The sequence below is a fragment of the Podarcis pityusensis genome, assembly GCF_964106645.2.
Source record: "Podarcis pityusensis genome assembly, chromosome: W".
NCBI lineage: Eukaryota > Metazoa > Chordata > Lepidosauria > Squamata > Lacertidae > Podarcis > Podarcis pityusensis.
This window is the reverse complement of record NC_138045.1, coordinates 30962432-30976885: the sequence shown is the minus strand read 5'-3', so window position 1 is coordinate 30976885 and position 14454 is coordinate 30962432. Positions and strand designations below refer to the sequence as shown.

General features: G+C 46.6%; 2 protein-coding genes across 2 annotated transcripts in view; one reads left to right on the top strand and one right to left on the bottom strand.

Annotated features, from left to right (window-relative positions):
- NR5A1 (nuclear receptor subfamily 5 group A member 1) overlaps positions 1-5316 on the top strand; it is a gene marked incomplete at its 3' end in the record, with an annotated part of 47460 nt that extends 42144 nt beyond the window's left edge. The window contains exon 6 of the mRNA XM_080989449.1: positions 5069-5316. Coding sequence (XP_080845575.1) covers positions 5069-5316 — 248 coding nt within the window. The remainder of the gene's footprint in view (positions 1-5068) is intronic.
- On the bottom strand, positions 2930-3614 carry LOC308467791 (U6 snRNA-associated Sm-like protein LSm3). Its single transcript, XM_080989495.1, is given in 4 exon segments — positions 2930-3133; positions 3362-3472; positions 3474-3497; positions 3501-3614. Coding segments are annotated over 4 exon segments (306 nt in total). The 5' UTR covers positions 3609-3614; the 3' UTR covers positions 2930-3070.
- Positions 5317-14454: the final 9138 nt, after the last annotated feature.

Genomic DNA, 14454 nt, shown 5'->3' with positions numbered 1-14454 from the left:
TTTTAATTCTGTAATGATTTCTTAATTCATGCAGAAATCAATCCAAGCCTGCCAAAGAATTTATGTTATTACAATGTTTGTTTAAATATTCTCTGTAGATATTCCACTCTTTACTAAATACTTGATCTGTATTGTCTCAGAATCTTGCTAGTTCTGCATATTCTAGCATTTTATTTTGCCAGTCTAATTTTGAGGGAATAGAATCTCCTTTCCATACCTTAGCAATTAGAATCCTAGCTGCTGTTACCGCATAAAGATTTTCCTTACCTGTTTAGGGATTTCATTGCTCATTATGTCTAGCAAGAAGGCTTCGGGACTCTTTGGGAAGGAACATTTAAACAACTTTTTTAAGTTCATTGTAGATTGTTTCCCAAAATTCCCTGATTTTTTTACCGTTCCACCACACGTGGATCATGGTGCCTTCCGCCTCCTTGCATCTCCAACAGATGTTTGATCTAGATTTATACATTTTGGCCAGTTTTACAGGTGTTAAGTACCATCTGTAGAGCATCTTCATTAAATTCTCTTTCAAATCGTAGCACACTGTGAATTTTAGGTCCTCCTTCCACAACCTCTCCCATGATTCCATCTGGATGTTGTGCCCAAAATCTCTGGCCCATTGTACCATGACAGATTTTACTTCTTCCTCCCTGACCTGCCAGTCAAGGAGGCACCTGTACATGTTAGAGAGCGTTTGTGTGTGTGTGTTTATTAAACAGTAATAATAAAAATTAAAAAAAAAATTATTTGTACCCCACCCTCCCTGGCCAGAGTCGGGCTCAGGGCAGCTAACACCAGTAAAATTACAATAAAAACATAATGGGGGGGGACCGACCAATTTAAAATGCAGGTTAAAATGCAATTTAAAATGCAGCCTCATTTTAAAAGTAGCCCATAGATCAAAATCGTAAGGGGAGGGAAACGTAAGGGTCAGACTGAGACCAAACCAAAGGCCAGGCAAAACAACTCTGTCTTGCAGACCCTACGGAAAGATGTCAAGTCCCGCAGGGCCCTAGTTTCTTGTGACAGACCGTTCCACCAAGTCGGGGCCAGTACTGAAAAGGCCCTGGCCCTAGTTGAGACCAATCTAACCACCTTGCGACTTGGGACCTCCAAAATGTTGTCATTTGTGGACCTTAAGGTCCTCCATGGTGCATACCAGGAGAGGCGGTCCCGTAGGTACGTGGAAATCTTGAAATTTCTGTGGAAAAGCCTTTCTGTTTGTCCTTTTGGAATGTTTCATTTAACTGAAAATACTGCAACCAATCAGTCAAATGTGTCCGAATTGCTTCAAATTTCTTTAATTTTAGCTTATTTTCTTTTTCTTCCAATAAGTCTTTATAAGTTGCCCAATTACTTCTCTCATGCTGTTGTTTTAAACTGAGAACGCTTCTGCCAGGGACAGCCACCATGGCATTTTTGGTTCTAGTAAGTCCTTATATTTGGCCCGCAACATGTAAAGCAATTTCCTGATCACGTGGTTCAAAAACCCTTTGTGGACCTTCTCATATCCCAGATGGGCATGCCAGCCGTATCAGTTATTGAATCCTTCTAGATCCAGCAAGTCGGTGTTTTTTAACGTGAGCCATTCCCAAATCCAGGCGAGACAAACTGCATCGTGATACAATTTCAGATCTGAAATAGACAGTACTGATCTAGGTGGGTGAGTGAAGCAGCTTCCTCCATCCCTATTTAAACCAGCCCTTTCTTCAGAACCCTGAGGACTGAAATCTCACTGTTGTTTTTAAGGGAAATGCTGTAGTTTTGCAGGAGAGCACCTGCTTCACCTGCAGGAGGTCCCAGGTTCAATCCCAGGTTCAGTGAGTGGCATCTCCATGCAGTGCTTGGAATGTGCTTTGCCTGAGGCTCTGGAGTGCTGCTGTCCTTCAGTGCCAGCAAACTCCAGCTTCATTGGAGTTCTCTTGTTTTGAGAGAGGGAGAAAAACTTTCTCTTTCCTCTGTGCCTTCCATCATTTTATACACTTCTGCCACGCTGCCTCCTACTCACCTTTTCTCCAAATCAAAAAGTCCCCAGTGCTGCAGCCTCCATCCGTTGCTCCATCCTCCCCTTGGTCATTCTGACGGCCCTTTTCTGAACCTTTTCTAATGTGTGGGAATGCTCAGGGATGCAGGAGAGGATATATTGTCTGATAATAGCCTTTCCAACATGTGTTAACAAGTTCACAATTTAGCAGAGTAATATTCTCCCTTTTAAACTTGCAGCGGATGCATTTGCTCAGGCTTGCTAAAACCTCTATAATAACTGTTCTGGTATTTTCCCCTTATTCCCTCATAAAAGATAAGACACGACACAGTCTTCTATAAAAGTATAAAGAGAGTTTACTCACATATCATTCTGTTCACAATAGGTTTCCAGAAGGAATACTTAGCTTAGAAAAGTAACATATACCTGGAAACTATCTCATAAGAAGACAGTCCCTTTGTCATCTCTTGGCTGGAAGCCAAGAGGGCATCTTTGGCTAAGCAGATGTTGCTTCTTCGATGCATGTAGTCAAAAGGAGAGAGATGGCTGCCCTGCCCTGTGCTTTTGTCATTACCTGCTCAGGTGAGGCCACACCCACCTCTAGTCACATGCAAAGGAAGTCTGTCCCAGCCCAGAAGGAAACAGGAAGTTTACCTGCTGGCTGAACAAACATTCCTCCCCATGTGTAAACATGTTCACTCTAGGAATGTTGTACTTGACTGCTTTTGTGTTTCACATCCCACACAATGCCCTCCCCCCCCCCTTAATGGGAAAAGTGCTTATAAACACATACATACAAAAAAACCCCAAACAGATTTATTTCTTTAAAAAGATCAGCGGCCACAAGAGCAACTAAAATGGTTATAACCACTGATCTGACACATAAAGACATCTGCACTTAAGTTATTTCGGGGGGGGGGGAGACCCTTATATCAACTTATATGCCAAATGATCTTACGCCTTCACAACAAATCAGGTTTGGATGGTCTTTCAGAATTAAGGGCAGAATCTTAATGTTTAAGGGTATCAGAAGACAGTGTCCAGAGGTCCAACATTTTTGAAACAATGACCATTTTCTTCATGGTTTCAGCCAACCCACAGTGGAGGAGCTACAAGTACAACTCCATCTCCTCGGACAAACAGCATCGGAATACAGTGGTACCTCGGGTTACATACGCTTCAGGTTACAGACTCCGCTAACCCAGAAATAGTACCTCGGGTTAAGAACTTTGCTTCAGGATGAGAACAGAAATCGTGCTCTGACGGCGCGGCGACAGCAGGAGGCCCCATTAGCTAAAGTGGTGCTTCAGGTTAAGAACAGTTTCAGGTTAAGAGCGGACCTCCGGAACGAATTAAGTACTTAACCCGAGGTACCACTGTATTCCTTTTGGTAGATTTATAAATCTCTTCATAGGTTTCTTCATCCATTTCTATTGTTGTCACAGTCTCCTCAACATCACCCAAAATCGTAATTAAATGGTTGTTAACAAGCAAATAATCTGCCTCGAAGTTTTCAGTCATTTCTCATTTTTACATCAATTCGTTCATCAAGACTAAGCTTGATGAGATCCAAGGGCTCTTCTACAGTATTTGTGGTTTGTTGCTGCTCCACCTCGTCCGCCATTTTTTCAAAGCCCCTCCAATGCTCTTTTGGAGGTGAGGCCAGAATTCTGTGGTTCTAGGCTGAGTGTTGGAAGTGAGAGGGAGGGAGGAGAGATTTTGGGGACACCCCCAGAGGGCCCGCTGTGTCTCCCCAGTTAGCCTTGAAAAGGCCCTGTCTCATCTCCCCCTTGTGAGCGTGGCAAGAATAGGAGGAACAGGTGGCCGCCCACCATTGAGCTAAAGCCCCCTCCCACTGCTGTTGCTTGGCCCCTGCCCTCCCCCAGTGGCCCCCCTCCACGCCCCACAGATGAAGTCAGGCCCAAGGAAGGAAGTTTGCATTGGCAGCTTTTGCCGAGTTTTCAAGAGCAGTGTGCATAGAGCAGGCACATTTTCAGGCAGGTGGGCGACAGCTTAAGAGGGATGTGCTTATCACTGCACCTTCACACCCGTCTCTCTCATCCTCCTACCCCTTGTTCTTTGGCTGAGCTGCTTGAGGCACCTTGGATCATGGTTTCCATGTCAGCTGAGCCCTATTTTCACCTGGGAAGGCCAAACAGATTAAGCCCCAATCCCTCCAGCTGGTGTTTAGAGAGGAACACAACAGAGTGGCTTTGAAGTGAAGGTTTGTTTAGGGAACATCGGAAAGTAAGAAGAAGATCGCTTGTCAGATATGGTTTATTTATCTTGCATAGCCTTTACCAGCCTGATGCTCATCTGCAAAGCATAAGGCTGGCAAGGTCAGACCCTGTTCATCCAGGCAGATGGCCAGATGAAGCTTATGAAGGTAGGAAGAGCCATTAGCTGGATCAGGCCAATGTGCTATCTAGTCCTGTTCTCACAGTGGCTGACTAGATGCTTGTGGGAAACCAGCAAGCAGGATCCTTACACAAGAGCAGATCTCCCCTCCTGTGGTTTCCTGCATCTGGTATTCAGAAGCGTCGCTGCCTCTGACCATGGAGGCAGAGCGCAGTAATTGTGGCTCGTCTCCTCCTCCTCCATGGATTTGTCCAAACCTCCATCAAGGCTCTCCAAATTGGTGGCCACCATTGCCTGCTGTGGGAGGGAGTTCCATAGTTTAATGTTGCGCTGCTTGAAGAACTACTTCCTTTTCTCTGTCCTGAATCTTCCAACATTCAGCCTCATTCGATGCCCACGAGTTCTGGTGTCATCATGCGAGAGGGAGGGGGAAAACTCCGCTTTCTCCACACCACATGCAATTGTTTATGCTTCCGTCAGGTCGCCTCCAGTCCCCTTTTCTCTACACTAAAAAGCCCCGACCGCTGCAGGCTCTCCTCACAGGGGAGCCTCTTCATCAACCTCAGCCGTTTTGCAGGTATCAGCCGATGGCTTGTGCGAGCTTTGCAAGCGACACCTTCCATGTTTGCGACCTGTGTGCCCAGGAGGAAGTCCCTCCATTCAAGAGAGGTTACCCCATTCAATGCATCCCCCCCCTTATTTCCCCTCCCCTCCCCCCTGCTGCAGATGTGAAATTCGTGGAGAATTCAAGTGTGGTGAAGGAAGCCCAGGAAAAGGCCAACGCAGCCCTGATGGAGTACACCCTCTGCAACTACCCACACGCCACAGACAAGTTCCGCCAGCTTCTGATACAGCTGGCTGACGTCCGGTCCCTGAGCATGCAAGCGGAGGAGTACCTGTACCACAAGCACCTGAGTGGGGACGTGCCCTGCAACAGCCTTCTGATTCAAATGCTCCACGCCAAGCGGACTTGAGAGCGCAAAGCAAGGCTCTCTGTCCCCCCTTCGTCTGGGGAAGAGACTCACGGCAGCAGAGGTGCAAGGGTGGTGGCAGATAGGTCAGGCCCCGGGATTGGGAGGGGGGTGTAGGGTGACAGGAAAGGGTGAATGTCTTGTCATCCCCTCCCCACAGGCGACCTCTCCCAGTTCTGACTTTCATACATGCCATTGAGAAGCTCCAGGTCGCCTGGTTTCCCCACCAGGCAGCTGCGGGTGCAAACCCCAACCCTTGCCTGCATTTTGGTGTGATTCCTCCTGAGTTCCAGGCTCTCGCTCTCTAAAAGCCATGGGGCTAAGCTGTGTGGGGACTGCCCTTGGAGGCTGCTTAGGGGATGCTTTGGGTGGAGGTTGGCTTTCCTAACTGGGCGGGAGAGGAGTCTTCTCCCAGGGTATGTGAGAGAGGAGGCATCTGCCCGAGCTCCCGACCTGCTCTCCAGGCATGGTCCTCTAGCTAGATGGCTGGGAAAAGATGGAGAGAAAAAGGCCCAGTACAGCTACCCATTGGAAGGCCCCCGCACCCCGTCTGTCCCTCTGCAGGTAGTGGCCAGGTTGGCCACAAGGATGATTTCTGTGGCCCATGGGCCACCATGAGAGCGAGTTTGTTGTGCCTCAGATACACTGAAACCACTCTCCCCCTTGGGGCTTCATTTTGGGAGACCTTTCTCCGAGGCCTTGCAGCTATGAGTTGAGCAAGTCCGGTGCTCCTTTTATAGTTTGTGTTGGTTATCTGTTAGTTGCATTCTCATATATATTTCCCTGTGGGATTTGATTACACTTTGCAGCATTTTCTGCTCCACATATAATGTTTGGACTACTTTTGTGTGTCTCTTCTGGTTTGAAAGAGTTGGAGAAGACAGTTTGGAAGTGCCAGGCTCTGCCTGTATGTGTTTTTTTCCTTCTGAAATAAAAAGTGCTCTTACGTGTCTCCCTTCTCAACATTTTACTCAGAAGGTCCTTCTGAGCATTGGTTAGTGGTGAACTATCTTACCAAATAAGACATTCCAATAAAGTTTTCAATTCAGTTATAGCTCTGTCTGTGCGTGTTTTCTTTTCCTCCCCTCCTCAAAAAAGTCTGCATCTTTGGTTGGGTACTATTCAGGGCGGTAGGCAGAAAGGCACTCTGCACCTGATCAGAGACTCTGCTCAATTTATCACTACATTACAGGTTCAGGGCTGAGTCCTGCCATGAGAGCATGATATGGGTGGTCAACACCTTGGGTGCAAGAAGTTTCCAGCAGCAGGGCCACATCCCTGTCTCTGCACATTTCTCTCCCTCTCTGAAGGACATCTTTTAGCAGCAGATGGTAGGCAGGCTATTTACAGACCTCTCATGGCTGAAGCTGTTTGAATAGTGTCCTCCCAAGTGAGCCTGGGAATAGCAGCAGTTTGGGGGAGTTTGCAATTCTTATGCATGGACAGTTGGCCGGCTCTGTACGGAAAGGCAGGGGCACACACGCACGGACACGCATGCACACACACACCACCCTCCTCATAATCCTCAGCTAAAGACTCGTTAGTCTCCTGCACTAATTGGCTTCAGTGGGCAAATGCTGGCCTTCTGCAATGGCATTTGTCTGGGCACCAGAATTAAAATACGAGCCACCATTTTTCCTTTTTCCCTTTTTTTTCAAATAATCTTTATTAGTTTTTCAATTAGATACTCCACATACACATATTGTATTACATTTTACATTTATACTTGCTCTTCAGAGCCCAGGTTTGAGCTAAAGAAGATATATGTTTAGATATACGTTTTTGAAAAAGCCAGAGGCATTCTTGTTAGGAATGGTAGGAGAAGATATAGTTAAGAACGATCAGAAACTGTTTTTATATGCAACAACAGCTAGGAGGCTACTGCTAGCCCAGGTTTGGAAACAGCAGCAATTACCAACAGTAGAAGAATGGCGACAGAAGGTAATGGAATATGCAGAAATAGCCAAACTAACAGGGGAAATTCGACAACAGGGCGAGGAAACATTTCAAAAAGAATGGGGAAAATTTATGTTGTGTACAGGAAACATAAGATGAAATAGTAAAACCAGTAGAATTGGAAACAGACCTCATAACAGGAAAGATTAAGAACAGTGATGGATAATGAAAATAAGAAGAAGGGAAATGTATAAGGAAACTACGTAATATAACTAACAGGAGTGGTAAATGAATACAGACAGACAACAAGAATGGTATAAACACAAGGATTTAATCTGTAAGTATTTGGTTCTTTGCTTGCAACTCTCTGAGTTCAGCAAAGCCAAACAGGATCTATTGTCTTGATACACCTGTATAGGACATTTCACAGAAGCTCTGATGTCCTGAAGCAGTTGCACCAACCATTCACAATCCATGAGTGAAAATGACAGGGCATTGAGTTCTGCTTCACAGGAACTTAGGTTTACTGTTGTCTGCTTTTTGCACAACCAGTCAAACAGACAATGGTTGTACATGTAGCATACTCCAGAAGTGCTTGTACCATCTGTGGTATCACTTCCAAAGCAAACATCTGCAAAGATTTCAAGACCTCCAGTCTTCTGACTAGTGAACCTCAGTCTGTAGTGCAAAGTCCCCTTCAAATAGCGGGCTATGCGCTTCAGAGCTTTCCAATCCTGAACAGTAGGATTGTTGGCATGTCTGCTAAGCAGGTTAGTGCTTACAGCTATGTCAGGTCTTGAACATCTAGCAATGAAATTCAGCTTGCCTAGAATGCATCTGTACAGTGTGGTGTCAGAAAATGCTTCAGCAGTACTATCTACCTGGTAACCTGTCACCATCGGTGTCTCTGCTGGGTTTGCATCAACCAAATTCAGCCTGGTCAATACATCAGCAATTTTCTGTGTCTGGTGTACCAGAAAATTACCTGTTTGGTCCTTCTTCACCTGCAAAGAAAGAGAGTTGGATACCTCACCAAGATCCTTCATGTCAAAGTGCTCCTTCAGCTGAGCTAGGGTGCTTTCGTACAAAGCCTGATTCTTCCAAAACAAAAGAAGATTATCAATAAAACATAAACAATACAGTTTGTTTTGCCCCTCCTCCTTGACAAACACACATGGATCAGCTTTGCCTTGGTGAAAACCAAGAGAAAGCAATGTCTCGGTGAGTTTTGTGTTCCAACACCTGGCATTCTGCTTGAGACCATATAGGGATTTCCGTAGTTTACAGACCATTCCCTTCTGTACCTGCACTCCATCAGGTGGAAGCATATACAGTTCCTCCCCAAAACCCCGTACAAAAAAGCTGTGTTCACATCGTGATGAGAAACGTGCAGTTTCTCTTCTGCAGCAATCTTGAGCATTAGCCTAATGCTCTCATACTTGACGGTGGGTGAGTAGGTCTCGTGGTAATCCTGTCCTGGTACCTGAGAAAAACCTCTGGCGACCAATCTGGCTTTGTGTCTGACAACCTTGCCAGTCTGGTCTGTCTTGGCCTTTTGCTGCCAACCAGCCTCATTCCTGGGACTACTGGCACTAGGTTTGGTTCCTATCCAAGGAATCAACTTCAGCCTTCATGGCATTAAGCCATGGTTCAGCATCTTTAGAGGTTAACACCTGAACCTCTTTGAAGCTTGCAGGTTCCCACACCTTCTCTGAGCTACCAAGAACCGCAGTTGCTGTCTTAGCAAACTCATCAGCAAATCTGTTTGGAGGTTTGCCTTTTGTGGCCCTTTCAGATCTGCGTACTAGACGCAAGTCTTCTGCACTCATCTCCTCTTTCTTAGGAGAAAAGTGGCCAATGGTGAACAGTGGTTCTTCCAGTTCAGTGTCAGATGTATCAGATGGTCTGACTGAGGCCTTTGCGCTCTTGTAGTCTGCTGTGTCATCACTGTCGCTGACATCAGCAGCAGCGCTGCCCACTGAGCTGGAATCTGAACTCTGATCATCATCCTCAGTTTCCGCTTCTTCCTCAGCCTCTTCATCCTCTTGTGAGTGACTCTGGAAAATTCCCATATTTTCAGGGGGCTCCGCTAGGGGCGCCACAGAAGATGGCCGACAATACCATTTCTCCAGCTCCCACGAGGTAATTTAGAGGCTGAGATGGGAGTAATCAGCGTCCCAAATTCTTCCCGGTGGAAGGGAAGATGCAGTCTCATCCGCGGTGCCCAACAAAGCACCCCCAAGTTCGTAGAGAAGGAGGGGGTGGGGGCACTGGATGGAAAGCCCCCGAGGGAGTTCGGATCTCCTGGACGCTGTCTCCACGAGCGCACCTAGTTCCATTTCTTAAGATAAAAATTTCGATTTAAGTTTTGGACATACCTCAAGCGAAGAAGGGGTAATTAATCTGCCAATTAAGCCAGGCACTGAGGTGCCAAGAGTGACAGAGAGGAAGAAAGATAACATCTAAGAATAACATCTAAGCCGGTATGTTGGAACGGAATAGAAAGGAGGGGGGATAAAACTTTTTCTTTTTCTACTACGATAATACCTAACAACCCCCCCCCCCCCCGAAGAACCGTTTACATTATTTACTCTTGGCCTGCAGTTGTGTTTCTGAAGGTTCATCAACTGAGACTTCTGAGGTGGCTTCCTCTCTCCGAATGCAAGAGAAAGAAATGGACCAAAGGAAGTGTCATTTCACACAACACACAGTTAATTCATTTGTATTGTGTTTGTTTGAGACATCACTGAACCTCTCTTTGTTGCAAGTGCCAGCTCTAGAGCAGAAAACGCCAAATGTGCTGAGAGGAGGAAGAGGAAGGTTAGACTTCTGCATGCAGTGCCACTTTTATTTTGAAAAATGCCCAAACGCCCTTCATTATGACCAGACAAAATGTCACAAAATAGTGAGGTAAGCTTCTGAATCCACCAGAGCTCTTCTTCTTCAGGATGTGGGCAGGGGTGGGGGGACTGAGGGAAACAAAAATTTGGCTAGGTATTGAGGCCATATTGGTCAAAAGTTAGTTTTTGCTGTACGCTGCCTTAAAAGGGGGCTGGTTTGGGGGCTCACATACACACACACTGGCCTGTGTTCTACCTCCAAAGTCGGAGGCAGTTTGTCTGAGTTACTAAGAATAAAAAATGGACGGGGCCCTTTCTCTCACTTTGTCTACCAATTCCCACACTTTCTCTTTTCTGCGCCCCCCCCCCCATTTTGTCCTCCTTTCCCCCTGGATGAATTAAGCCAACGGTTGCATGAAATCAGGCCAAGGGCTGGCAATTGCCCATCTCTTTGCGAAAGGGGCAGTTCTGCCCCTTGGTTGGGAGAGAGCCATCATTTGGCCTTGGTTGGGAGAGAGCCAGTGTGGTGTAGTGGTTAAGAGCGGTAGATTCGTAATCTGGGGAACCGGGTTCACGTCTCCGCTCCTCCACATGCAGCTGCTGGGTGACCTTGGGCTAGTCACACTTCTTTGAAGTCTCTCAGCCCCACTCACCTCACAGAGTGTTTGTTGTGGGGGAGGAAGGGAAAGGAGAATGTTAGCCGCTTTGAGACTCCTTCGGGTAGTGATAAAGCGGGATATCAAATCCAAACTCCTCCTCCTCCCCCTCCTCCTCCTCCTCCTCCTCTTCTTCTTCTTCTTCTTCTTCCCTATATGTCTGTTTGGGGGGGCTAACAAAGCAAGGATGCTGGCCCAGCGGCTGTTTCCAGGTCATTCTTTCCTCTGTCTTCCTACAGGGTCTCTACATATTCCTGGTCTATGCAATCTACAACAGCCAGGTGAGAGACAGCCACACTACGCAAGGGGGGGATTTGGCACCCTGTTTTCTCTGCAACAACTCTTCAGACTTTGAAAATGGGCTTGGAAGGATGTGATCAATGGCTTGTGAAACCAGCTAGGAAAAGGGCATCTACCCTCATGGTCACGGCCTTCGGGGTCCCTGAAATCTGCTGGATCCTCCTGTGTGTGTGTTTGTGTGTGTATGTGTGTGGTGGCATTCTGACTACTTGCCATTCTGCTGGCGAGATCTCCTAGGGCAGGCTTGGCCAAACTTGGCACACCAGCTGTTTTGGGACTACAATTCCCATCATCCCTGACCACTGGTCCTGTTAGCTTGGGATGATAGGAGTTGTAGTCCCAAAACATCTGGAGAGCCAAGTTTGGCCATGCCTGTCCTAGGGTCATCCAAGTTCCCACTAGATCTTGTGCAAGCAATGCTAGTTTTCCGCATATACGTGGAACCCTAGGAGTCAAATCCCCGTGCAAGACGCAGCCACACCACAGAGCAGGAGTGCGGAAACCTCCAGCCTGTGGGACAATCTCAGTCCTCCAGGCAGCCTGCAAAGCTAGCTGCAAAGTCTGTTGCATGTCAGACAACTTTGCTCCCCAACTGACTCCTCTGTGGACAGATGGCACCCAACGGAGGGTGGCAGTTGCTGCTGTTTCCCCCGCCTTTTCCTCTTCAGCTGAAGAAATAGCTACATACGACTAGCAGATGCATTTTAAAAAATATAAAAATTTATAATTTGGCAGATTGTTTGAACTATATGATATGTATTTGTATAATTTGGAATACTTAATGTGATTTGATTGGATTGTTAAAATGGAAAATTTAATATTTTTTTGTTTTTAAAAAGGAAAATTCCCACATAACCCCCCCCCCCACTTAGGATTGTACTCAACACTCTTTGTGATCCTAACGGACTGAGACATGTGCCCCACGCTTCCCAAGCTTGCTGCTCTGTGGGGTGTGGACCCACATGTCAGAACCAAAGATTCTCATGTGCTTGACACAAGGTTTCTTACCAAACATATTCTCATAGGGAGTACAACCAATAGGTGATGACAGTCTCCTGTTGTATGAATAAACGAAAGTATTCAAAGACTCTGCCCAATATTTCTCAGGGAGATTGGCATCATGCAACAAGGTTTTTAGGCCTTGCAGCAAATTTTGGCCTGTCCACTTGCAAAGTCCATTCTCCCATGGAGATCTGGGACTTGAGAGGTCGTGCTGGATTCCCTTCTCAGTCAGGAAAGCTTCAAACTGCTGAGAAGTGAATTCACCGCCTCGATCAGAAAATAAACAGCCAATGCGTTTATTGTGAGCATTCTCCAGCCAAGCACAGAACGCCTTGAACCTAGGAAACGCTTCTGACTTCTGCTGGAGCATAAACACATGAATGTACCTGGAAAAAGAATCACTTAAAACCATGAAGTACCTTGTTCCACCCAAAGAGGGCGCAAGTGGACCAACCAGGTCTGCGTGGACTAGCTGATAGGGTTTGGAAGCCTGTCTGCTAGAGACCTTGCCTTTGGGAGCAACCTTCACTTTGTTTTCTGCACAAGAGACACATTTCATGTGATACTTACAGGGCTTTGTGGTTAAACCCTGAACCATCCCAGGCATCTTGGCCAGTGCCTGCCATGACATGTGACCAAATCTCCTGTGCTGTTTGTGAATACAGCCTGAATGAAGAACTTTGTTAGTTTGTGCAACACAACAAGATTCAACATTAGACACATCAACAGTTTTGTCATCATAATTTAGTACGAACAAGCCATCTACAAACTTAGCATGCAAAATGTCCTCTTTGCCCTTCTTAATAACGCAGATGCGCTTCTTGAAGAAAAATCTCAAAGTCTTGCTCAGTCAGCTGTGGGACACTGAGCAAATTGTCTGCAGAATGTGGAACAAAAAGTACTTTGCTGATGGTGGTGTGCAGACTTGCCAGTTTCACTGTCCCGACTCCTGCAATTCTCAAAGTCTTACCATCAGCCTGTTGGATTCCCCAACCTGAGGCGTAAAGGAAATAAACAGGTGTCAACTTCCACAGATGTGCCTCGTGGCTCCAGAATTGACAATAAAATGGCCTTTGGCCTTTGGAGCAGCAGTGCTAGCAAACAAAGTCTTGTTTTGCACAGGCCTGGGTTTCTCACCCCCTCCCTGCTTCCAACCATCTGCAGGCTTTTTCTTTTGTTTCCCTTTAGCCTTTGGACAAAGACGCTGCAAGTGGCCTTCATTTCCACAGTGCCAGCACTTCACAGCTGCCAACACCTTGGCTCCCCCTGGAGGCTGGAATGCTGTCCCACACTGCTCCCCCCTGAAACACACAAGCTGGTTCCGCTGCGTTCCTCCTATCATATTCATTTTGGAGGGTCTCCAAATCTTTTGAAGCAGTGAGCTCCTGCGCAGGTAAAGTTGCCAGATGGCTTGCCACAGCATGGTAACTATCGTCTAGGGAATCCAGGATAAGGATTGCAAACAGAGACTCAGGCATATTAAAACCTCTCTGAGTCAATTCCTGTCTGAGATGCTGCAAATGCAAAACGTGGGCTCTAAGGTCTTTCTCTGGCCCCAAACGCTTCTTGTGAAGGAATGGGTTTCCCAAATCTAAAATCTGACTGTGCAGTCAGTCTGAAATGGGCCCCAAAATCCCCATTTTTCCTTCTCCATTAGCTAAAATGCATTAACTTGAGCACTTGAGCACTTGAGCCAAGAACCCAGCTGTATAAACAAAGCTCTCTCCTTTATCAGTACATGATGCTTAATGAATGGCCTTGTCAGTTCCAAAGTGGAGACAGGATGGCAGAGCTGGGGCTTATCTTATCTTGTGTGTTGTAAATATCCTGACACACTGACGCACAGACCTTGCAAGACAGCCCCGTGCTCGGGAATGACGCCAGGAGTGCTCTTAGAGTTGGTGAACTTCTTACCCCAAGATAAGGAATACAGGAACAGGAACATCCTTTCATGGTCAAGAGTACAGGAACAGGAACATCTCTTTATGGTCATGGATGTCAACTTACGTGTATAAGCTGACGTGTCTGGATTCCTGGGGAAGGGGGGAGAGGGTGCCTGGAGGATATATATACTGTATGCAATTTCTCTTGCTTTTGTGCTTGCTGTGAACCGATTCACGCAGAACTTTCTGCTATCCGGAGAGCAGAATAAACTCTTTCTCTGAACCAAACCTCGGTGTCATTTAACTCCTTCCTCCCTGTTCTGGGAGCAACGCTCACCCTACCAATCGGTAAAGTCTAAAAAGGCTACACTTGTGCAGCTTTCTGAAGTAAAGCAACACAGACCCAGCTTCCTGTCGGAGATGAGAGGCCTCCAGCCCCTGCCACATCTCACGCGACCTGGTTTTCCCAGCCAGGGTAATCAACTCTTCTGGAGCTACCGAGAGCAGAATTATTCCCATGCCTTTCGAATCTGCTGCAACCCATGCATCTGTTATAGGAGCTGG